The 23,961-nt window shown below is 36.5% G+C and overlaps 1 protein-coding gene across 1 annotated transcript in view; it reads right to left on the bottom strand.

The window, feature by feature from the left end:
* Positions 1-23,961, bottom strand: part of LOC126284615 (protein suppressor of forked) — a 109,567-nt gene that overhangs the window by 47,857 nt on the left and 37,749 nt on the right. The window contains exon 3 of the mRNA XM_049983681.1: positions 21,700-21,732. Within this exon, the coding sequence (XP_049839638.1) occupies positions 21,700-21,732 (33 nt within the window). The remainder of the gene's footprint in view (positions 1-21,699; positions 21,733-23,961) is intronic.

Here is a 23,961-nt window from a genome sequence, read left to right as displayed (position 1 = left end):
CAGGTGGGGGTGTGGTGGATAGGAATGCATTACAAGATCCCTGAGGTGAGTGAAGGTTGGAGAAATAGAGAAGCTAAAAGCTGAGAGGATCACAAAAGCACAGAACTATAAAACAAGTTGGAGAGAGAGAGAGAGAGAGAGAGAGAGAGAGAGAGAGAGAGAGAGAGAGAGAGAGAGAGGAGGGGGGGGGTGGAGGTGGTAGTCAGGAGGTTACTGACTACAGGTGCTCCCAACCAGGAGAATTTTATAATCATTTGATGTGTGGGATGAAACATTTCCTCCTTGAAGATCACAGGGGCTGGTGATAGGGAGGAGGAGCCAGAGAGCAATAGCAATGACAGTTACTAATATCAGCTGTTTTACCAATCACCATGTGTTGCAGTTGAATAGTGGAAGTTGTGACAAAGTCACCACATTATGCTTCATCCCAGCACCATCAGCATCCAATTACTGTGTCACTATGGACACTGCTTCCATGATGCCAGTATACTGCCCATACCCATGGGCATATCCTCATTGATCAATCTCTCCCAACAACTGGTGGCTACACTGACATCATTCAACAGAATTAATTTATTTTAAAGGCTGAGTCTACAAATAAATTTGTGACAGCCACTCACAAACAGAAGGTACTAATTTACATGAACCTCTTTAGGTGGTCCCTAAAAGATGCTTCCCAGTGCATAGAAAACCAAACACTTCAAACCAATTCTGAGTGCTGATAGATTTAGTCCACAAACACTTAGTAATAGACATTGCTGCCACTTCTCCAGGACAATGAATCATCTCCCAAATGCATATCAGATGGTGCTCCTCTAATTTCATCAATGTTGATTTATGTATATTTGTTGGCTCATTAGCAATCTTTCCTGCAGAATATTCACCAACTACCAAGACCACCTCTTTAACAACAGCCACAAACCAAATTAACCTGAGTGTTTGTGAAAGCTGTATAAGTAATGTGAAGCAGCCCTATTCAAACATGCAACATTTACTTACGTAAGGAAGTAATTTCAAATCAGTACATAAATATCCCTTGCATTTATCTGAGACTCCCCACAGACCGCTCACAAAACACCTAAATGGTCATAAAGTATCACCTTTTAGTAAAAGTGCTTTGTGAATTACAATCAAAAGTAGATACCGAACCTAATTATACAAACAAAATCAACAGTTTATGGTCTCTGTGGACATCAAAGGACACCATTCATAGATGCATAAAGCTTAAAATTATTTTCATAGATGATCACTGGATGAATCCATGAAAAGTCAACTTTGGATCTGTTTCAAATGAATGCTTGGATGGTGCAATTGGAAAAACACTGCCCTGGTTAGGCATAAGAGTTTAAGTTTTCAATTACATTCACTACAGTATGTATACTTTGCTAAAGAATGTCATCCAGCTATACAATTATCCTTGATGACATTTCGCTTTAACCCTATGTCCTTGAAATATATGACACGAACAAAGTAAGTCGTTGGAATTCTTGGAAAACCTGCAACACATGACAACTTACCTCACACGATGACGTACAATAAATTATTGGAATTTAATGTAATGGTTACAGACTGAGCCAGCCTTCTCTTTCAATTACTATACTACAGTCTTCTTTGTAACTGTTTAATTAAAATGGTTATTAGAAATTTGAGTTATACATGAAAAAAAAATTATTTTTCTACTTCGTGATCTTTTGATTTATTTACTTCTATCTAATCTCTTAACATTAGAACCAAAGAGTTGTAATGATGTTGGAAGCTCACATTCAATCCTTTATTGATAAACAATATAAATACAATTGGACTGGCTGCCAATACCTGCCATCTGTCATTTATATGAATATATACTTGACATTTTAGACAGTTCTGAAAATCCAGTCCAAACAAATTGAAACTTTCTGATTACCAGGATACCACAGTAAAAAGTGACTTATCTCTATAAAACTCCAGTATGTTTCTGTGTATATTTGTCTACATTACAATGTCCTTATTTCTAATAAAGGTTGAATATGGGTGTAATGTGTGGATTTCAGCTTATTACAAATATTGCAAAGTAATCCTAATTGCTCTGACTGCCCTCAATAAGAATTTTCTTCCATATTCATTAAACAGTTAAGAACAGCATGAACATGCTGTCAAGAGAAAAATGCTATAATTTACTTGGGAACATGTCGTCCAAACGCATCAACATTGAGATGGAGGTAATCGTGGGTTCACTTTCGCAATGTCTTTGCCATATTTACTATCCCTTAATCCCTCAAACATATTTCCTTCTTCACTGAACAGAAGTGTCAAAGATGGAAGATTGGGAAGCACAAGTAGTCCACAAATGTTAATACAGTCTACATTTCCCATGAGTTACTTCTCTTAATGTATAGCTTTACTTATTCCACATCCTTGAATGTTATCATTTGTAACAGGGTCTTTTGTTGAATGGAAGACTAAATGAATAAATTTTTTCACAAGAAACGATACACACACATTTTTGTAGCCTTCGTGGGTAGTCTGGAAATACATATTTAAATACGTTGCTCGATACTACATAAACCTAACTTTATATTTCATATGCGCTCCACATCACTTCTACCTCTTAAAACCTTTAGACTGTTCAATTTATGTTCCCGCATTTTATCCAAGCATTTCCTGTTCTCTGCCTGAGATTTCTGCATGGAGGAGCAGGAATCAGAAAAGGAAGAAACAATAAACTGCAACATCTGAGATTCAAATCCCACAACAGGCAATAAGACTAAAGCTTGTTTCCTGCTCCCACAAGGGGCCTCACATTTATGATAGTCAATCACATACACAAAAACTATTGTTAAGCAATATTTGCATCTCATATCTAATATCACCTTCCCATTCATTTTGATACAAACAAAAGGGGTCTGCTGTGATGTGACTGGCTTACAAACCATAACCTTAAACTCGTCAAAGAACAAAACAAAGGCTATGGCAACTTAATTCCACGTGTCATTCTGCCAAAGCGCAATTAAAATGATAAATTATTTAATATTTATGGACCTCTCCTTTGTTAACGAGTAGTGCAACTCACCTAAATTGTTTGGCTAATATTGTGGTCTTCTAAGGCCCTACTTAAGACAGGGTATAATGATAATGATCACAAGCCTTCTGTTTCTCCCATTAAGACTGCACTGCATTAAACACCACCTTCAAGTCCTTAGGGGGTTCTATGCTATCCCCAGAGTTTCAGTTGGACTACTCTTCACCTGTAACCAATTCCACTGTGTAATGACTATCAAGAGTCCCTACACACAGCTTTCACCAACAAAGGCTCAGTCACACCCATTTGCCAAACTTCAGTTAAAATGTGTGGTATGGGAAGGTACTATTACAAAGCATTTCACAATAATTTCCTGCAGACTGATAGCTACTTTTTGAACACATTGGCTAAAAATTTACATAATAGTCAAACTACAGCACTTTTTAAATAATAATAATAATAATAAAACCTCGTCAACGTTTGTCGAAAGAGAATTTACCTTGTCTAAAATCTCAGATCTGAACGCATCAGAGAGAGACAAACCCATTAGACCTGTCACTTGGTTTAAGCTTTGATTATAGTGATTTATTTTTGCTGTTTGTTTCCACATTTCTTATTCTTTGAAACACCAGTTTCCCCGTCTGGTTATGTATTCATTACCAGCTGACTTCATACCTCCGGTCCCACCTTATGGAATCTTCAATTTATTATTGTTTGTTCTTTTTTTTTGCCACAATTCAGATTCAAATTCACTGGTGATTCACATAAGCATATAGGCTATTGCTGATAGTAAAAGTACTTGGGTTTTGGCACTGTGGCTTTCTATTCCAAATCTTTGGATCCAGCATTTTGGCCTCCTCTTGGGAACTGGCTATACATTGTGTTGCATCCAAAGATTCTTGAAAGAATCATGTGGTGCCAAATCAAAGAAACATTAACATCACTGATGATTCCGCTTTTCACAACGGATATGAGCCCATAATATTAAAGTTATAAATCAGTTCAACTGGCCTTAACTTAGAAAAATAAATCTGATACTATCATTATTTCTACTACCTACCTTGTTGAAGTTCTGCCAGCATATTTGAAATAAATCTCAAAGAAATATGTTCATTCACACTTCAATTGCAATTTTCAAAATAAGTATTTCACCTTCTTTCACTTAGAAGTGATGAACTTGACACTTTTATTACCTTACATACATCACAAACCTAAACCAGGTTTTTTTCCCCTCTATTTAAAGTTGTTGCAATATCGATGCTTTGTCTTTATCTACTGCCAGTTCTCCAGACAACTATGTGACAAGTTGTTTTAGAACTTTAAATTCTCCTTACATTAGGATCTCTAAAACTAGAGAAGGATGGAGAAACATACCAAGTGTTATCTTTTCAAAGCAACTGTGTGTGAGGCACTAAACTTTACAATCTAATAGCAAGTGTCTGAAACTTGTTTCATCAGGCAGCTTAACTGAGAACCTCTTACAGAACTAGTGCCTCAAATATTTTTTAAATGGAAAAGACACTTACAAGCTATCAACTTTAAAAAATAAACAAATTTCTAGTGCTCATTTCACACTGACAACACTCATTTCACACCATTCCAAATGTTACTGCTTCTTCCTAAAATATTCAACTCCTTGTACTCTGTATGCTTCTCACATTGTTACATAATCTTTATTCATTTCTAATGGTGGATCAGTGGTAAACTGTAAAGAGCTTTAAGACTGCACCTTTCTCTTTTGATTCAAATACTAAATGAATTAATAATTACTCTGCAAACCATCTAATTTTTTCTTTCTTTTATCTACTTTTTTAAAGAAAAAACAATTTTGTGAGTTCAATAACCTTCAACAATTTTATTTTAAATCTGTATCTCAGTCACTTGGCAAGTGGCAACTTCTTTTAAATTACTAACAATATGCTTTAGTTAAAATGTTGATTGCTGTATAGCTGCCAGCAGCCACAGCAGAACCACACATCTAATGTCGTGTACCTGGCCTGGCAATGAAACATCCATTACTAAGAATGCAGCAGTCAACACATTAAGGTACACAGTTTATTAGCGGTCCCTCACCACCTGCTCCTGTCACATCAAGAAATCCAATGCTTGTGAAAGCCATATTCAGAGTAATTTATAATATCTGTGTGTATTACTGAGTAACACTCTTATTACAGCAATACTTCTTGATAAATACAAAGATATTAATTTATTTACATGGATCTTGTTACTAAAAGACAGAAGTGACACTTTTTTGGAAGGTTTATATATGCAAACTACTCTAGATTAAGACACACACAACTGGCAACACGAACAGTAATTTGAACAGCAGCTACATGATGGCTATGCAGGGAGGAAGGGGGTGTGTGTGTGTGTGTGTGTGTGTGTGTGTGTGTGTGAGAGAGAGAGAGAGAGAGAGAGAGAGAGAGAGAGAGAGAGAGAGAGAGAGAGAGCACTAGCTAGCTCAATTTTTTCCAGTGACTTTGCTGAATGGTTGGTATTATACTGTAATAGGTAAAGTAAAGACATGTGCTAGTAAGGAGGGGGGGGGGGGGCAGTTGCACCTTCCACACTGGGATACAGGGAACAAAAGATTTGGAAAGTTACAGCATAGAAAACCAGGAGGGAAGGACCCTCTGTGAGAAGAGTGTGGATGAGTGTTCATAGATGAAGAATGGGATGGAGGGGGCCAAAGAAGTAACAAGTTTATGGGGAATAAAAAGAGTCAAAATAGAAGTGGGAAATGTGGTGGAGTTTAGTGAAAAGAGTAAAAAATGGACATGGCTAGTCTGAGAACAGATGAGCAGCAGAAGAGAAGGATGTGTTAGTCATGATTTTTCCTCCTATCCACTGAAAGGAAGCTGATGTTACACAGGAAGAGTCAGATGGCATACATAGTTAACAGCCACTTAGCAGCAGGCTCTATACAGAGTGAGTTGATGCTGTTCAGTTTGAAATTGGCCATTCAAACACATAATATGGTAAATTTCAACAGCTGCTTCACAATGTGTGTGATGATCCTGCTCACATAGGTGAAAATTCTCCTTACCAACACATTCTTTGTTTCTCCTATTTTCCTCTATTTCTGCTAGTACTGAGAGAGATAGTGTGGTGGTGAGACACTTGTCACACATTCAAGAAGGCAGCAATTCAAATCCCCAAGTTTTCCATGGCTTCATGAAATTGTTTGGTGCTTTTCAAAAGAACCATCCTGGTATTTGCCACAGACTGAATTCCTTCCTTAACAAAGCTTCTTGGCAACAGGACACTACATCCCCTTTTCATTCTTCAGTTAAAAAAAAAAATAAAAATCCACATTTCAAATTCTGTGGCCCATTTCTTTACTGCTGCTATGTAAGTCTGTTGTCTGAAAACTCACTCATCTCCTAAATTCTGGAGATTTTACAGGCACTGTATATCCCGTGATAATACATATATTTGCAAGGAGAATATTTGTTCTGCAATTTCTCAGTTTTTAATTACTGTTGGACCAATGTAACCAATGTGATGTAACAAAGATGATGTCAGTCAGAATTGGTAAAATAGTGTTCTGGATTGTATTTATACAGAACCTTCCAAATCATTAATTGTCTTACTGAACAATGCAGAAGCTTCCAGACAATTCCAGATTGTAACAGAACCTTCTAAAATAAGCTTGAAAATAATAATATTTAAATGTATTAGATTGGGTACTGGTTTCTGCAAAAGGTATTATGTAACAATTACTATTTGTTTGTTACTGTCTTATGAATATTACAATTAAATGCTCTGTTACACCTGATTTTTTAAAACTTATTAACAATCAGTGTTGTGTCTGTAAATATTGCATACATAATGGTTTCCAAATTTTGTTCCTTATAGATTTATTTATTTATTATGAAAGTGGTGGACAATCTTGAATAATCTAGAAAATTCTGTGTGTGTGGTCCACAAACAAAAGGACACGAACTTACACTTCAACTGTTAACAGACAAAGAAAACAAGCAGCTAATCAAATTTGTAATCCAACAGTAATGACACGCCTTTATTAGGAGTTTGTTAATTGACTGAACTGTAGGGTACGAAAGATGAATAAGCTGGCCAGGAAACAGAATCTCTTCCTGTTTCTCACCTTTCAGGGAAATTGATTTAATAGTTCATGAGCAAACTGAGCAAAGTTAGAATATCAACACAATTACAACAAAACAATACTGACAAAATTTCAAAAAGAAATTCCATCTTTAGAGGAGAATCAAAAGAAGCTTTTACTACTACTACTACTACTACTACTACTACTACGAAATTTTCATGAAACAGCAATCCAGCTGTTCATTTCCATTTCAAAAGAAATGGTTTTTCACCACATTGTGTGTGCATCAGAATACACCAACAAAGCAAGTAATGGGAGGACAAACAAAGTGTTTGGAAAACCAACTCCTCATTACAGTTATACTATGAATGAACCACGTGTTCATACCGTGCAGCAATTTTACCTAGAAGATAAATGGGGCTCCTTCCACCACTGGGCTAATGAAAGAGGCACGATCACTAGAACAGTTGTAAGAGAAAAAGTTGTGAACATCGAATGATACACAACAAAAAAAGAAACAAACATTTTCCACATTGGAAGGTAAAAATTATGATGATGAATGTGTGTGGTTCCATAACTGCCTAGAGATATCTGTTCTGTATGTATTGTATTAAGTACGCTGTTTAATACCACCTAGAGATGTCTGCTTTGTATGTATTGTATTAAGTATGCTGTTTAATCTCTAAGAACTTGGTAGACATAACATTACACCTTGGTTGAACATGTGAAATCATCAGTAGACTGTGGCAATGTGTGGGGGGTCTCTCCATCGAGAATGAAGTACGTGTATGATGCAGCACGTCTCTTGAGAACCACAGTTGTGCAGAAAAGTTTCCGTATCATATCACAAACCTCGTAATGCACAAGTTACACCAACTCAAATGGGAAACACTGAGCCCTGCAGTCCTGATCTCACCCCATGTGATTATGCCACCTTCGAACCCTTAATAAAGGCCTTGAAGGATCAACGAACTCTGTCAAACAAGGATATGCAGCACTGTCATGCTTTTGTCCAAAACACCTTCTCCAGAAACACACACACACACACACACACACACACACACACACACACACACACACACACACACACACACACCCCTACACACACCTACTTTCTCTGGCCTCTGTGGCCTGACTAAGGACTGGAATTATGTCTGAAATGAGCAGCAATACAGAGTGGTTGTGTAGTGGGTGTAAGAAGGCAGTACACCCTTGTTCCCAACCCCTTGCCTCATAGCTCATACCCCTGCAACAGACCTGGATGCAAGACCTGTCCCACACACCCTACTCATACCACCACTACCACTTCCTCCTCCAGTGCTGTCACAGACATCTCCTATACCATCAAAGGCAGAGCTACCTGCGGAAGCAGCCATGTGATCTACAAACTAAGCCATAACCACCACGCTGCTTTCTACATGGGCAACACAACTGTCAACCTGTCTGTCCACATCACAGCCACTCACAAACTGTGAGCAAGAGAGCTGGACTACACAGTTGCTAAACATGCAGCCTAACACAATGTGCTTCACTTCAATGATCGTGTCACAGCCTGTGCCAACTGGATCCTTCCTGCAAACTCCAGATTTTCTGAATTGCACAGGTGGGAACTCCTGCTACGACATATCCTTCGTTCCTGCATCCCCCTGGTTTCAACCTCCCTAGTCCTCCACCTACCTACCCCCCTCCCTGCTTCCAAAGCAGCACTGAGCATGACTTTATTCCATCAATGCACCCATCAGTCTTTTCCCCTTCTCTCCCTGTTCTGCTCTACTAACATTCATCATAGGCACTCTGCTGCAGAATAGAAGATTCCACCTCTTTCTCTCTGTTACATGCAAAAGAATGATCAACGGCAAGGCAGTGTGCTCCTTCTGTGTTTTTTAATTTGTACAATTATCAGCATATTCCAGAACATTGCAGACATTTCACCTACTTTGATTATAGCAGTGGGGCTGCCCAACGGAAGAAATTTAAAGAGATAAAAGAAAAGTTAATTTCATCTTTGGATAGAATTAAGCTGTCCTACAAAGTCAGTCATCTAACGGTAAACCCCAGCAACAATTGTGTGTGCACAGTTCACTTGTGGAACTGAGAAGTCTAGTGCAAATTGATTGTCACATGGAAAGGTAAATGACTACCAATGGCCAAAATCTGTTTATGTCTGGATGTTATTCTTTGCCATAGGCTGTCCTACAAAAAGTGCTGCCTTACCACTGGGCTGAAGGTGAGGCAAGGAACAATATTTCAAGAAAGATCACTGCCACCACATTGGGAGCTAGTCCTCACATTCCGAGGATGTCTGCTCTTGCTTTGCACTCATGAGCTTCAGAGTACACTTCATCTGTATAGCATGCATCTGCTCACACAAAGCAGGTTGACACTACACCAAGGTGTACGAAGCCAATTCCAGTTGACAAACTGTCAGAAGAGCGATCACTGCTGATGTAGAGAAGGAAAAGCAGATCAGTCATCCCCATCATCCAATGCACGATTATCAAGCTAGTCTGTCAACTAAAATCTAGAAACAGCTCCATTGCTAGAAGTCTGCTGCTGGTTGGTTGGTTGATTTGGGGAAGGGGACCAAACAGCAAGGTCATCAGTCCCAGCAGATTAGGGAAGGATGGGAAAGATGGGAAAGGAAGTCAGCTGTGCCCTTTCCAAAGGAACCACCCAGCATTTGCGTGAAGCGATTTAGGGAAATCAAAGAAAACCTAAACCAAGATGGACGGGCACAGGTTTGAACCATTGCGCTCACAAATGCAAGTCCAGTGTGCTAAACAGTGTGCCACCTCACTCGGTTCTGCCACTGGAAGGGAAACTGAAGTCTAACTGCATCACCTGAGGGAAGATTAATCTGCCATCATATATCCCGGCAAAGCAAGAGCTACAATGGTTGAAATATTTATTAATCACCATGAATTACTTCGTCTTTTGCAGCAGTTTGCTTCAGGTTATACCAGTCCCATTGTTGTTGAACTTTATTAACATATTTTTGCCTTTATAATCTGACTTCTTCATGCATGTTTTCCAACAATACGCAACTCTTTGTTGTCTGGTTTTACAATGAAACCAGTGTTTATACTGCCATTTTTGAGTTGAGAGTTTGCAGTGAAACGATGGGCACACCAGAATTATTTGTCTGTTGGTCTCAGCACCATAGAGACAGTCTCTAAGTCAGGATTTAATCAGTCCACGATTTCAACATTACTGGGAAAAAAAGGGAGGAGGGGGGGGGGGGGAGGGAGGGAGGAAATGTTGATCGTGAGAAAGGAAGAGGCTGGAAAAGGGCGTCTACTGCCAAACAGGACAGGGTATTGAAAAGGCTTTCTTTCATTCAAGTATCATCGTGTGTCACCAACTGAACTAAAGCGAGACTGGGAAGAAATGTGCAACATCTCAGTAACCAGTAGAAGTGTAAGAAATAGACTACTAGAGGCTGGACTCTCAGCCTGTAGTTCTAGAAGGAAGCCTTTATTGACCAAGATAATGCGACAACAGCGACTAAAATGGGCAAAGGCATATGTGACATGGACACCAGAGATGTGAAGCAAAGTAATCTTTTCAGACTAGTCCAAATTTAATCTGTATGGCTCAGATGGAAAAGTGTTCGTGCGTCAAAAGCTGAAGAATTTTTGCCATCGTGCAAGAAAACACATACAGCCCAACACCCAAACGGACAGATGGCTTGGCGCTGCATTTCCAGTCACAAAGTTGTCTGGACTTCATCAATGGTACTGTCAATGCAGATGCCAACATAATCATCCTTGAATGGAAGCTTACGCCAACCATTAGACACAAGTTTGGAGATGTTTCCAATTGCATTTTTCAGGATGACTCCGCTCCTTGCCATAGAACTTTGAAGGTGAGTCCTATGACTAATATTAGTACCAAACATGAAGCAGATTACTTTCTTGGTTAATTATCACACAGTTCTACATTTCAGGTAAAATCTTTCCTTTGACAAAATGGGGCTTTAATATTAGAGTGGCCTGGAAACAGCCCCAATTCAATCCTATTGAGAACTGTTGGAAGGTTATGGGAAATGCTATCACCAAAAAGAAGCCACAGAATAAACGGGAGCTGGTGGAGACCCTTGTGTATGTGTGTTTCATGAACTGAGTGAGGAGTACATTACAAAGTTAGTTCTTTCAATGCCTTCACAATGCCAAGCAGAGATTAATGTGTGTGGTGAAACAACAAAGTATCAGATGCAACAATGTATTTGTATGAGGAAATACAAACACTAAAACCCATCAGTTTTATGTTATAGCATTAATATGTAGTGTTTCTTTCAACATTAGTATTCATATTTCAGAATAGCGAACAGAATAGCTGACATATCCACTTACACTCATTTCTCAAGAAATTGTTTAAACTATAAAAAATAAACATTTTTATAGAAAGAAGAATTAAAACAAAATGACAAACGTTATTGTGTATAGTCATTTCTGATAGAAATCAAGAGAAATCAGGCAAGTTTTGCTTAGTTCTTCAATGATTGCAACAAAAAAATGTTAATTTAAAAGGTGATGCAATAAATATTTCCACTACTGTATCTGCTGAAAATGTTCTGCATTACCCTGTTTGGAGAGCAATCATCTTAAAATGGGCATCCTCCATTGCAAGACCAACACCCAAATATGGGGCATCCCTCCCAGCAGATGGAGACACATCTAGTGAGTGCAGAACCCGAATCACTTGCTCATATGCCCTCTATTGCAACACTCTTACATAATATAAGATTGGATTGTAGCAAATAATGCCGTCAGAGTTCCCACATTCTAGAAATGCTGACCATATGCATAAATGAATAAATTGAGTCAAACCGTACAGAGAAAAATCAATCTCATTTTTCCATGATTAGATAAATGAGAGGAGAAAAATATTTGAAACATGAAGCTTCATACTACATAGTTTCATCAGAGGAAAACTGAATGAAGAAAAGCAATAAATTATGAGAGAATTGTTGGGCAGTGCCTACCTTGAGGAGGCACAAAGAGTGTAGTACTGCAGACAGACATACTCAGAAGTTATGCACTTCCTGACTTTCAGAACTAATAGTTCCCTTCCTCAGGAGATTGGGAGGGGATTTGGGGGAGGACTCATTGGCAAAGGTTAAAAAGAAGGGCAAGTCACTCAAATCCTAGGATGGGAGCAACTCACTGTAAGCGACGACGAGGATCAAGTAAGATCTTTGTCAAACCTTGTCCCAAACTACAGGTGGGTATCTCTCATCCTGGAATCTGAGTGACCTGCCCTTCCTTTTAAGATTCACCTATCTGTTCCTTCTTCCCAAGTAAGGAATTATTTGTTCCAAAAGCTAGGAAACTTATCACTTCTACTTTTGTGTGTTTATCAGCAGTACTACACCTTTTTTTTATCCCTCCTGAAGGTAAGCAGTCACCAAAAATTCTGTATCATAATATATTACATATTTTCCCTGTCTTGTTAAGTGAATTATAACAGCAGCTATACCCAGTAACAACAACATTTAAATAAACTAAAACAACTACCTACAAATATAATTTCTACACAAATTACACAGTTCTGAACAATATGTTAACATCCTTTTAATACTATGTGTCACATTTTTAAGAAATTGTTATATAAGAAAGGATATCATAGGTGTGAAACGGTGGTCCAATGTAAGAGACGACCTGATGGACCATATCGCATCAGGCTAAATAAATACACTAGAAAAAGAAATTAATATGCCACTGAGGTATTAAAGAAAAAGGAGGGATACAAAGGCTAGAATTTAATGTACTTTCAACTCTGTGACAACTAGAACAGATTGAAAGGATGAGGGGAAACAGCAGTGGCCTTTGTAAGGAACCAACACAGATCCTCTAGCGACATATTTTATGGAAATTTTAAATCGGCAAAGGTGAACATGGATTTAAATCCCATTCTCATCCATACAAACCTAGTGTCTTTAACAACTGTGCTACTTCATATGTACCCTGTTAATCCACTGTTCTGTATTGCACTGTACATTTCAGTAATACTTGCTTATAATAAAGCTTTAAGCTTTATATCATCAACCACCACATCAAGAATTTAGCCCTCCACAATGATTATTTTCACCTGCAGTCACCATCAATATCATTACACCCAGTGCACTACCCAAGAACAGACTTTTTCATTTATACCTCCATGTTATGGAAATACGTCACCACCTCACTATACTTAGCTTGCTGAAGGCCAATCCTTTCTTCGAGTAATTACTTTCTGTTCTTAAATAAGGTTGTCTTCACAGATACGTATCTCCTGTCTCATTTCACAGAATCTAAATCGCCTCAACTCACCATATGCAGATTTCACGTTTATCTTTTGGTAGAACTTAAGCGATGTGATCCAGCACATGTTCATACGTAGTCTCAACTCTAACCCAAGAACATTTTGCTATTACTATAATCATTTAGATAGAGAGAAAACAATAATCACAACTAAGTCATTATCATCGTCACCATCATCAAACTATCAGCAAACTATCAGCAACTGTAACATATACACAATATAGTCCCTCAAAACCTGTCTCTGAACTTTTTTTCCATTATTTGAGCAATGAGGAAACTGCTTGAAGAAATACAAGAAGCCATTTACTTACACTTTCATTTATGACAAGACATGTTTTGGGCTTAAGCTCTTCTGCCGGTGACTTCGCAATGTTACACATTTATTTCCACTATATTAAATACATTTTTAATGCTTCAGCTGTTCTGAGCAAAATAATTTCTTTAAGCTGTACATACAGGATGTACATGAAGTCCAGGAACACTTAATTATTTCTTGCACAAGGACTAAACATTGTACAGATGTCATATTGCATTTTGAAGAGAAATTCAAACTTTTTTTACAAACATTCGATATGCGAACCGTGAGTGATCCGACAGAATGTTAATCGAATTTGTTGCACACCCGTCCCAGCATGGCATCATCGACTGTGGCAGTTGCTTCCTGTATTCTCTCCCAGAGCTCTGCTACATCACGTGGTAGAGGTGGTACATACACCAGATCTTTAATGTGTCCCCACAGAAAAAAAGTCACACGGAGGGACATCTAGTGATCAGGGAGACCATTTCATGAAACAGCTCACTCCACAACTGAACTCACCAAGTTTGCGACTAACGCTGACTATCGGCAAATTACCAAACTATGCTGTGATGGTATACATGGGGGGGAGGGGAGGGGGGACGACTTTCAGGGTTTTCTTCAAAATGACATTTGTATGATATCTGTACAATGTTTGGTTCTGTTGCAATAAATAATTGAGAGTGTTCCCAGACTTTATGCACACCCTGTATTTCCAAGTCAACCACAAAAATCTAATCCACAACTAAGGGCTCTAACTTTCATTTTACATACCTCCGTGTATAATATTAGAACATGACTGCTAAAGAAATTGTTACGTGTATAATATTAGAACATGACTGCTAAAGAAATTGTTATTTCGCACTGACAGCTGCAGCATTCAAAATTTGGAGGGAATATTGATCACAAATATTTAACTGTATTAACCGCCTTGAAAATGGTCAATCCATCTTGGATGCTGTATTTCTTAAGGTATTTAAATATTTCAACTTCAAGACAAAGACAGCTTACTGAATTCAAAATCACCTGTTGTGATGACATTTGCATCGCTGTTTCAACTGAGCAAGACCTTTTCTTATAAACATTGCATTCCAGATAACTTTCAGATCTGATTGTAATTAATGACTGAAGAGTTATTACTGTTCCATGCTAGCCCAACATCAAAATATTAGAAGAGCTAAAGTCGTACAAGCTTGTTGCCAATTTTTGTTTTTCTAAAGACAGAAATTCTGTGTTATGGGTGGAAAAATGAATGTCCCAACTAAACAATTCTGGAAACTTAGTAAATTAATGTAAAGTACATACCTATAACTTTTATTAACCATGATCACATAAATTAGGTCTAAGCCTACTGGAAAGTGTAAGATTATTAATTTATAACACACAGTCGTTTGATCAATATCCCAACTATTTACACCAAGTACACCTGCTTCAGTAGTATCCAACAGTGAAACACCAATGCAGATTTAAGAATGATACATGCAACTTTTACCTCCTTGAAACACTCCAGTGACGTATCAAAAAGAAAAAGAAATGAGAAACTGTTTCCAAAAATGGGTGAAGTACTTTTGCAGTTTTGAGGAAATACTGAAACAGCATATAAATGAAGAACATTTTTCATAACACAACTGAACTTTATTCTTCATTACAGGCTGCTACATACATCAAGAACTGTATGTTGGAAAAGACGGAATATGATAATTTACCATTAAAAAAAATGGTGTGTTGATATATATATGTGTATTACATTTACAATTTTTCTACTATTATTGTCACAAAATGCAGTGAATTACAATTACGGAAAAAAACAGATATAGCTTACTGTTTCCATAATATGGTTTGCACTGTTTCAAATTTCTCAAAACAATACAATTCTGCCTCCATACTCATGTTTCTCTCTTTAGAACTTACTACAGCCACAAAATATGTGTAACATGAGTAAAAGCAAATGATTTGCAATGGATGAACCTCTCCTATAGAGCTGGAATAAATATTCCAAAATTCTGCTGCTGCTCTCTGCCTTTGATCTACTTTCTTTCTGTTTCAAATGTAATTAATGCCTGCTCCCCAAGAGCATGGAACAAGCACCAGATTATCACTTAAATCAGGATGTTAGCCGTATATCAGCAACAGTTATAACAGCCACACACAAATATGGAGCTCTATATTACACTTCACAATGATGCAGATCCATACTGCTATTATTTATTCAGAGATTTCTCATAAATGTTGTGGTACAGTCTTTTTTTTAAGAGCTATGTTCATGTATGTGTGTTTCAAGAAGTACTATTCCCTTATTGAAGTGTAGTATACAAAATGAACCACTATAACAATGTCATTTTTATAACTAAAGTGAGAAAAAAATTTCTAAAAACGCTAAAAGACACCAAATGAGAACTGGGACTCAACTGCACAACTTAAGTATGGGGGAAGCAGAAAAATTATTCTCTCATTGACCAACATCACTAGTCGTACTGACATGTGCATTACACAATTACCTCTACTTTTTCTCCTCATGCTGAATTCAGAAGTAAAATTATGTAGCAATTTTTAGGTACATGTTTAAGAATCATTTCTTTAGTATTCAAAATGAACACTTGTTTATGGAAGGACAATACGAGATTTATCAATATTTCACCACTACTTTAGCAGAAAATATTCTTTATCTGTTTACAATATTTTTCCGTTCTTTCAAATCAGCTTCTGCCAGCAAATTACTATAGCTTACAGCTAACACTTAAGCATTTGCATTTTACCTTTTGTAAGAATACATTTTCTTGGAAATTTCCAAACAAAGCTTCTGTCTTCAAATATGGTATCTTCACTGTTTTGCGTACATTCAGTAACTGATAATTTGTTTTATGGGTACAAACTGAATGGGACTGGCTCGCATTCCTTGAACATGAAGTAGAAGTCACCTGGCAAGACTCATTAACAAGTGATCTCTCTTGGGATAAAAAACACACAAGAGTTTCGAAGTTCACTAGCGAAACCAACTCTCTCCCCATAATAATTTTTTGTTTCAGATTTCTAACAGCTGTCTTATGATTTAAGATATTCTGTAAACTTTCAGCCAATGGGCAAAATTAAAAAAAAATACCATTCCTAACCACAACATGAACTGTTACTTTACACTTTGTCTTCTACGCAAGTAAGTTCCAAATAAAACATGTTTCAAGGTTCAGTAACTTCAGATATTAAACAGCAATGTGTAAAAGGTTCAAACAGCACTAATGGTACAAAGTGTTGACAAATTTTGCCCACAATAACACAATTTACTACATACCGAGAACATACGAACATTATGGACCCTACACTGAAACTGTTCTAAACTAAACTCTGGTAAATTGAGATGAAATAATTCAATAATAATAATGTAAGTACAGTGTATTTAAATTCCATTTTCAATTACATCTCAACTTTGAAACAACAACACTTATTATTTCAATGTTATCATCCATTAACTGCTTATCAATTAACATTACAGAACATAAAATCTGTCCAAGACTTGTGTCCTCGAGATCCCTTATCAAAATTCTTAGGAAGATTATTCCTCAAACACACCTTCTACGTAAGCAAGTTTTGGTAATATTCACCTGGACTCTTCAGAAATAGAAGCTTGTTTAATTTGTTTATCCCCTCCAAAACAACAATCATTTTTTTGATCACCTTCAGAGATCCCAGTCTGTAGGGCAGTGGCTTGTACCTTGAGCCAGAATGAACTTCGAGCTGATCTTATATCTCTGGTCTATACTCTCAGTAATTTCCACACCACATATTTCCTACTTTGAATGCGTGTAGCCAGCTATTACAGGACAAAGGAATAATTACTTCAATGTCCTAGACATTGTTTCTTTCCGCAAAAAGAAAGTTTTTGTTCTTAGTTCAATGTTGTTCTAGATACAAATGCACAAATAGAATTAAAACATAAATGGTTGGTAATTATGGTAGATAACTATCATGTTAATTTTCCTATCTTTTCTTATTTTAGTTTATGTAACCATTTATTGAAGTGGGAGAAAAGTATCTTGAGTCAGGAAAATGGTCATGGCCCAGTGTACTTTGTAACAGAAATTTACAATATGGCAATGAAGTTTTAAAAAATAGAAAAGCTAGACAGACTTAAAACAATAAAAGTAATTTGTTTCTTTTAAATGTTAATTAACATGAACGTTTTAGGCCTATTTGTTAACCAGAAAAAAATAGTGTATTCATTTGGATATTAGTTTGTTAGCCAAGTGTTTATGTTCAATAAAGTTTAATATTATATGACTTGTCCACTTATTTTTTAAGCTGTGGCTCATGGTACAAGACCACATTGTACTTTAAGCCAAATACAACACTTTGAAAAATTATGATACAACCTTTTAATAAACTATTATGTATTGTGAACCATTTGATGAGTAAGAAAAGTACTGAAATGGTTAAATAAGCTCATTACAATACCAATTACTGCATCTGATGTGATGGTAAAAAAGTAATTAAAAAACCATGCTACACACAGAAGCCCATCTCCTTATACTTCAATTCAGATTAAAAGTCAATACCTGTACATTTTGATACATGTCACACACTATCATAGAGTCTGTCCTCCTTTCCGCCAAATTACACTCATTATATTAATGATTTTGACAACTATATCCTTCCACTCTCATCCCAGATGTGGATTAGTTTGCCTACAAAAACATTTCTCAAGCTATTTTTAAGACAAATACTACACATCAAATCACGTATCAGTGTTTTCTGAATCAATCTAATATTATCCTAGAATTTATGAAAGAAAAAGGTCAATGTACTTGTTTTATAGCAACTACCCCCTGCAAAGTGGTTGACTAAGTATCTCCGGATGAGACTACTCAGTTCAACTTTGTCGAGTTCCATAACCCTTTTAGCATCATCCACAACTGTTGAATCATCATAATACTTTCAGTAACAATTGAAAGAGCACACAAGTCTAGAGCATTTTCAAATCGCAATAGAGTGCTCCAACACAATCAACATTAACTCCAAAAGCATTGGAGCTTTACAAATAAAAAAAATTAACTTATTGTTGACATGAGATTAGGCTGTTTAATCTATTTACATCTAAACATAATAAAAAGTAGAACATTAGGTTTCAGCAAAACCATAGTTTCCACACACAAATAAAAAGAAAATGAGAAATTAATGTGTTAAGTTTATAATTCCTGGTATATATTGTGCTGACATTTATTCATGGAAAAAGCTAACTGACTAATCATAAAGCTTTGTGGTACTTAGATAAGGGAGTATGTCTTGCAGATGCTGCTTTAAACAGTCACAAATAGAAACAAAATTATCAACAGGTATCAATCTATAAGAAGTTAACTGGACTGGAAAGAAAAATTTACCTAGAGAGCAAGAATGAATTGACAACCCATCACCTGCAGAAACATGTCTGAAATACTGAGAATTTTTGTTTCGTTTGGTATCAATTTATTGCTGGTCACCAGACAGACAATATGCCAGTTTTTCACACTTACTGGTTTTAACAGATAACAAAGGCAAAAGCATCTGAACCAAATCAAATAAAAAATTACACAGAAATAAATGTACAAAGAGAGAAATTGCTAGGCATTTATAAAAATAATTAAAGTAAATAATTAGCAAACTGTTTAATTCTTTTCTGTGGGTCTTTGGCAGCTGAGTAAAATTATAGTACCATTCTGGACAGAAGACTTGGGACTTAGGTGAAGAAAATGGACAAATCTACTGGATCATTTTAACATATGACAGAAAATTGTGATGATGAGTTTAAGTTTCAATGCAGTATCTCTACTGTTATAACTAGTCTGTTTCCATATTATAATTTCTAAATGAACTTACTTTCTTCTCTCTCCTCTTCAGTCCATAAAGTAAAACAAAGTCTTATCACTTTCTAGTGTTTCCATCAGTCCTTTTATGACTTTCAAGAAACAGGGCTTTTGCTACTGCTTTCACACATAGGTAATTAATGTTTTTTTTGTTTTGTTCGAAAAGTCAACAGTCACTGGGTAACAGATACCCTCAATCAAGGTTTGTCCACACAAATCACTTCCATCAACAACAAAATGTCAATGGTAAATTATGAAACAAATCAAATCACAGAAACACTAAAAGGCGGATAGTGCATTAAACTAAACAAAAGTAAGAATACACCAACTCTCATCCACAATTAAATTAAACACCACTTCTTCTGCAATCCACAAAATAAAAAGTGCTTCCTAAAACCAATACTGTTTTCTGTAACAGTTGACGAGATTTATCTAACACTGCTGCTTTTTGGTTCATTAAATTGATAAAAATAGTGATATAAGGAGTAAAGTAGATGCAGCAATATAAAACACACACACACAGCAAAAATAGGCTGATTTCGAAAGTGAAATTTCTGATATTTTTAGAACATAACTTAATACAAATGTTCATGTTCTGTAAGACATACAAACTACACAGTTGAAATAATCACGAAACACTGACACAAAGTACAACATAAAATAATCTATAATACAGCTGAAGTGTATATCAAACTTCTGTTAAACCATACTGCTTTGCATTTTATTTTTATGCAGTAGAATGTGAGACGTAAATATTTTACAGAATTTATTTTACACAACGAAATTACAAATACTACTTGTTAAACAGAAACGAAGTGCAGTCCCAAGAGTTAAAAAAAAATGTCTTTATTGAATTCTATATATTACATAAGATCCATATGGGGGACTGCATATGAAATGATGGTCATGGGTCGATTAATAAATGACCCTTTAACACAGCCTTGCAATAAAGAGACACATTGAAACAGAATTTGATGAAATGAAAGAGCTCTTACAAAAATATTAGTTCTCGTTTTGTGATGCAACACGAAATACCATCTTTGTACACTTGATTGGACAGCTTCCAATATGTGCACACTATAACGGTACAAAAACACATCAAAAAAACATAGGCCATGTGTGAATTTTATACTGCAGTTGCATTTCTGAAGTAACAAAGGGGAGGGTAGCAGCATACAGGATTTCTGCCAAAGTTTATCAAGAGAGAAAAATTATGTCCAAAAGTTATTATACTAAAACTACCTCAGTAATACACTGGAGCTCTTCCACTCATCACATTCTATCTCTATTAAGGGGAAAATGTTATATCACACTCTCACTCATTCAGAGAAGTTCTTGAATATACACTGCTTCCTACTGAAGCAATCAACACAGTTCATTAAATGTTCAATTAAAAAAATTGAATACACTCAAGAACTTCATTACCCACTCAACAGAGAGGAGGGAATTAGGCATTGTTAACTCAGAAAGTGGCACTTTCTGGCACTTGGCAAACTATATTAATCAAAGGTACCAAGTCTCCTGTGAAGAATGTTTTGGTGTGTAAGATTTACACTAAATTCTCTCAACTTGCACACAATATGACCACAGTCATTTGATGAACTGCAATAAATTTATAAAAATCTCTTCATCAATTTCCATTTTCTCCCCATCACGTGCTTCATACTACTACGAAAATAAATCATTTTCATGGAAACAGGTACTACATATAGAACTCAAAAGACAGTGAACTCCCATACTATTATGACAACATACTTAGAGAGAACCACTGTTTTCGTCGTGTTTCACAAAGACAACTGTTTAAAGCTTTCATTGCTTTCCTCTCTACTCCCAATCTACAATGGAAAATAGAAACAAATACAAGGTTACTTTTGCAGAAGATAAACATTTCTGTTACCAATTCCTTTAGTTCAAAACCAACAAGGTATTGCATCAACCCACCAATGTGGAAAGGACTTGCTCAAAGGCAATTGCCAGCAAAAATGCTCTACTGAGTCTTGTTTAGACACACACAAAGAAATTTAAACAAAAATATATGTTTCTAATACAAAAATTTGTGATTTCCATCTAGTCAGCCAAAATTGCCAGAAAACATCACCTCCCAAGTGTTGTACACGAAGTCCAAATGAAAAATAACTTGTCTTAAATGAATCAGCATTTTTATTTACCAATATCAGAAATAAAACATTATCACTAAGATCACATACCTTTTCTACTTTCTCATAATTTCTTGCCTTCATCTGAAAAGGAGAAATAGAAACAAATTAATTTACAGGTAGTAATTAAGACACACAGAAAAATTTGGATGTACAGCCTCAGATATGATTTTTGACATCGATTCAAAATTCTCAACAAGTCCTAAGACTCGGAGATCAATGAACCTTCAATTTTGCGCAGTGTTTGGTCATCATGAAGATTATGGAAAATCTGCTGCGCACCATGTTCTCATATGGATTAAATGAATACAAACAGAGGGCACAATAAAAGTACACCATTTTTAATATCTAAACTTTTACAATAACATTTGTCCTCACAAACACAGAACTGGACCTTACTATAATTATATTACATATAATGAAGCCCATCTGACTTCTGAATGTGCTCAGAATTACAGGATACCATCAAGCAAGAGGTGCATGCAATGGACTTGACTAATCTCCAAGACTCGAGGAGAACTGTTGATCATGTTCAGAGAGATTTCGGGATTGCAGCTGGTCATTGTAAACTTCTCTCCACAATATTTCGACTGGACATCTGTCAGTCATCGTCAAGTGAGCCGTCAAAGACTGATGAAGCTGTTCTCCCCTGCACCTCATATAGCGCACAGAGTATTACTATGCATGTGTTAGAGTCACAGTGACCGAAGGACCACACCACTCGCTGGCAGTGCCCTAGCTAGTGAACTGCAGAGGTAAGCTGTCTTCGGCATTGTTGCTCACTGCAATCATTGGAGTATTCCCGCATCTTCGCCTGGAGCAAATCTCCAACATGACAATAATATAATCTCTAAAGAAAAGGCTGCACTACAATATCTCAGAGCATCTGGACATAGTGGTACTGAAGGCTGATAAAGGTACTTAGTTTGTATTTGGAGAAGATGTATGACCCACTTAGTGATAGTATGTACAAGACGACTAATCACACCCTCCAGGATACGTGAAACAAAAGACATATACACTCCTAAATTCTTCCTTGTTTCCTCCAGAGACAATTAAGTGGTTACGACCACATGACAGCATGCCGCCAAGTCTATATGACCTTCCTTTATGGACTATACTGAGTAATATTGATGCCCCACATATGATTTAGCCAAACATGTGCTTGCTTGCTGAGACCATTGGTTGGCAAATATCATATACAGAATTCAGCAGATTTTATCAACAGAACTTGGGCTCTCCACCTACGTAGTTAACATCTTTTATTGAGTTTTGATACAGGATCTCTTTCTACATAGGTACCTCCTGCCGATTCCTTGATACTAATTGGCAAACAGTCAGACATGCTCTTTCCAAATGTATGTGTGTAAAAAAATTTTAACTGATTGACGGCATTATCATGGGCAGCCTCTTGTCTCCCCTGGTGGCTAACTTTTTTATGGGGGATTTTGAGGAGGGAGCACTTCAGTCAGCAGTTCTTAAATCAACTGTTTTTTTGGAGGTACATATACGATATTTTTCTTTCTTTCATTATAAATATTTCCTTCACAATATCAAGAATACTTAGCGATATTCAGGTGAAAGTAATTTTCTACCCATTTTCTAAGACTTCGGACCTGCTGGGGTCAGTGAAGGATAATTTGTTATGGCAGAAGGTGGGAATTTACAAAATACCCAGCACATTTAAACAAATGAGGTCTATTTAATGTTGACAGAAAACTGTTTTAAGAGAATGCAAAATAAAAGACAATGGCCCCTTCAAGGTCTCTAGATGCAGGAGTTCGAACAGATAAAGAGAAACTTGTCTTGGCACAGGAGGGTGGAAGGTCTACTGGAGAAGCTGTAGAGAATATAGAGGCAGCATGAAAACTTACGACGTAATGAGAACGTATATGAATTGCCTAATACAAAACCCAGTGCTCCATTTTAATGATTTCTTTCGGCAAGCAAAACACACAAATCCACTACACTATCTCATATCATGTGGTAAGAATAACCTTATATTAATGACAAATGCCAGTAAAAATATGAATTTTTATCAAAGTAAGTTTCATTAATAATTTTCATTAGCATTCTGCCTTAAGCAAAGCAAAATTATTTCTTTCCAGTTTATCATGCTTAAGACTTGCAAGTTAGCTTCAAAGCAGCAAACTGATAAAGAGAAAAGGATAAAAGTTCAGTTTACTCCTTCATATTAGATAGTTTAAACATTATAAAACTGCAACTGTAGAGAGATACTGTCTGTTAATATGCCCTACATGGAGACCTACAGAAAACTGAATTTTTGCAAAATTTTCTATCTATGGTATGTGA

The sequence above is a fragment of the Schistocerca gregaria genome, chromosome 8, assembly GCF_023897955.1.
Source record: "Schistocerca gregaria isolate iqSchGreg1 chromosome 8, iqSchGreg1.2, whole genome shotgun sequence".
In the NCBI taxonomy this organism is placed as follows: Eukaryota; Metazoa; Arthropoda; class Insecta; order Orthoptera; family Acrididae; genus Schistocerca; species Schistocerca gregaria.
Note: the sequence above shows the minus strand (reverse complement) of the source record. Positions and strands in the feature narration are given on the sequence as shown.